The sequence below is a fragment of the Echinops telfairi genome, unplaced genomic scaffold (assembly GCF_000313985.2).
Source record: "Echinops telfairi isolate 266 unplaced genomic scaffold, ASM31398v2 ScPeMD7_7469;HRSCAF=8507_1, whole genome shotgun sequence".
Classification (NCBI taxonomy): Eukaryota; Metazoa; Chordata; class Mammalia; order Afrosoricida; family Tenrecidae; genus Echinops; species Echinops telfairi.
This window is the reverse complement of record NW_022111373.1, coordinates 136,863,298-136,866,133: the sequence shown is the minus strand read 5'-3', so window position 1 is coordinate 136,866,133 and position 2,836 is coordinate 136,863,298. Positions and strand designations below refer to the sequence as shown.

Here is a 2,836-nt window from a genome sequence, read left to right as displayed (position 1 = left end):
TTTTCTGATAAGTACCAAGAGAGTTCCAGGCATGAGGGACACACCATGAATGGCTCCAACTGTCATGCAGTCAGACTCACCTGGGCTCCCTAGTCCTTCATGTCAAACAAAGGACACCATCAAGACCCTCAAAGGCATCCTGCTCATCCCATTTCATAAGGAAAGCCTGGAGGGTGGGAGAAATTGAGCCCCCCAATTAGGGCCATGAACAGTAAACCTAACTCGGTGTGGCTCCCAGCCCAGTGCTTCATCTGCTATTAAAGCCACGTCCCAAACTTTCTTGCTAATGTCTCACGTGGCTGGACCAGGAATCCTAGGGCTAAGCTGTGTGCAGCCTCGGAGCTAGAACTGGACCCACACGGCCTCATTCTACCTTCACACTTTCTGTCTTGGGGATGTGATCACATCTGTTTTGAGACAAAGGAAATAGGAAGGATTCATTTGCTCAAGGTTGGGCAACGTAAGTGGTCGATAGGAACGGGAGCCAGGGTCTTTCCAATTCTAATACCTTTGTTTTTATTAGGTGTCTTTTGGGTCTGTTCTGACCCATAGTGACCCTGTGCACTGCAGAACCAAACACTGCCAGGTGCTGCACCATCCTCACAATGGTTCTTATGTCCGAGCTCATTGATTCGGCTACTGGGCTGATCCATCATGTCCAGGGCCTGCCTTGTCTTCACTGCAGGCTACTTACCCAAGCTACTTTATCTTCTCAAGGGAAAGCCCAGATCTTCAGGACGTGTAACCAGTCACCTGAACTCAGACCCCTCCTGCTCCCCTTCTCCAGAGAGACCAGGACAGGACCCATTAAGAAGCCAGGCCTGGGTGGTTCAGAGCAGAATCAGTGGTGGGGTCCTGGCATGGCCCAATTCTGGACAGGGTGGGGGGACTTTTTGTGGCCCTCTTCTCTTAGGGCAGTGGTTCTCAACCTTCCTAGTGCCGCGACCCTTTGATACAGTTCCTCATGTTGTGCTGACCCCCCCAACCATAGCATTATTTTCATTGCTACTTCATCATTGTCATTTTGCCACTGTTATGATTCGGGAAACTCCTGTGAAAGGGTTGTTTGACCCCCAAAGGGGTACGACCCACAGATTGGGAACCGCTGTATTAGGGGAATAGGGTAAAGAATCAATCATTTTAGGAGGGGTGTCCTAGTGTAGCTCCATTCTTTACAGGAGTGCAAGGGAAGAATCATTCTTGGGGTCCCTGCACAGACCATTCTTATAGTGGGGAGGCGGAGGAGGAGAGGGTCCAAGACTCTGCCATGGGGTTCCCGCAGCCTAGTTGTCAGTAGGGTGAGCAAATTATAATCATTTTTAGTGGAGGTCAGGGGTGAGTGAATCAGGAAATAGCCATGGACTATGGGGGTTGGGGGGGTGGGCTCAGGAGTCAGTCAGAACCTCCCAGGTTGATCCTGTTCTGGGGGGTGGGGGTCTGATTCAGCTTGGGGGGAGGGGGAGGGTTTAAATCATTCATGGGCTCCGTGCAGCCTCGTTCTTCACATAAGTGGGGATAAGGGGGAATTATTCAGAACCAGGGACCCCATACTCGGTGGGGGTCAACAGTGGAAGCAGGGGGATTCCGGTGTTGGCCCTGGGGGTCTCAGGAGGGCCCTGTTCTCTTTGGGATTGAGGATCAGCAGTCGGTGTGTCAGTGAGCCGTGGGGATGGGTTGGTCTGCAGGATCTGCCCTAGCCCCCACCCCCACCCCACCGGCATGGCTGAGCTTCTGAACCTGTTCTCTCCATCCCTCCCCACCCCCCCATGCAGGGTGCTCCAAAGTGACCTGCATCAGCTTGACCCGCGAGGCCTCCATTAAACTGTCCCCCTTGCACGGCAAACAGATCTCCATCCGCTACCTGGACATGACGGACTGCTTCGTGCTGGAGGACGAAGGCTTGCACACCATCGCCGCGCACTGCACGCAGCTCACCCACCTGTACCTGCGCCGCTGCGTGCGCCTCACGGACGAGGGCCTGCGCTACCTGATGATCTACTGCCCCTCCATCAAGGAACTCAGCGTCAGTGACTGCCGCTTCGTCAGTGACTTCGGCCTGCGCGAGATCGCCAAGCTGGAGTGTCGCCTGCGCTACCTGAGCATCGCGCACTGCGGCCGGATCACCGACGTGGGCATCCGCTACATCGCCAAGTACTGCAGCAAGCTGCGCTACCTCAACGCGCGGGGCTGCGAGGGCATCACGGACCACGGCGTCGAGTACCTCGCCAAGAACTGCTCCAAACTCAAGTCCCTGGACATCGGCAAATGCCCTCTGGTCTCCGACACGGGCCTGGAGTGCCTGGCCCTGAACTGCTTCAGCCTCAAGCGGCTAAGGGAAAAAAGGTGAGAAACAGTACTTAGCTGGTCTCTAATGAGAAATCTGCTTGGACAGTCATCCCCTTGTCTGTAAAATAGAGTCTTCTAAGAATAAGATTTCTAAAAGGAGATTTCTAAAAGCCCTTGTGGAGTGCATCTAACCAAACGGAACCAAAGCAGTTACCAACCAGTGAATTCACACTCAGAACAACCTTGCAGGACAAAGACATGCCCCACATGGTATCTAAGGATGCACGACCTGTAGGGCTGGAAACAGGCTGCCTTGGCTTGCTCTTGTGGAATTGTGGTAGGATTGAACTGCCTTTCTTGGGTAGAATCTCAGTGCTTTTACCATTGCACTACCAGGGCTCCAACTCAACTGCAGAGTTCAACCAAATAGAAGCACGGCAGCTAACTATAAACTGTAGCAACAGGGGCAGTAGCCTGAGGTCGGGAAAATGCTGAAAGCTAGATTATGTCACCTGACCCTTCTATAGTGAGCTGCCAGAGACTCGGACTC

General features: G+C 53.4%; 1 protein-coding gene across 1 annotated transcript in view; it reads left to right on the top strand.

Moving 5' to 3' along the window:
- Window positions 1-2,347, top strand: part of FBXL7 (F-box and leucine rich repeat protein 7) — a 429,381-nt gene extending 427,034 nt beyond the window's left edge. Inside the window, exon 4 of the mRNA XM_004718114.4 lies at window positions 1,773-2,347. Coding sequence (XP_004718171.2) covers window positions 1,773-2,347 — 575 coding nt within the window. The remainder of the gene's footprint in view (window positions 1-1,772) is intronic.
- The last annotated feature ends 489 nt before the right edge of the window (window positions 2,348-2,836 follow it).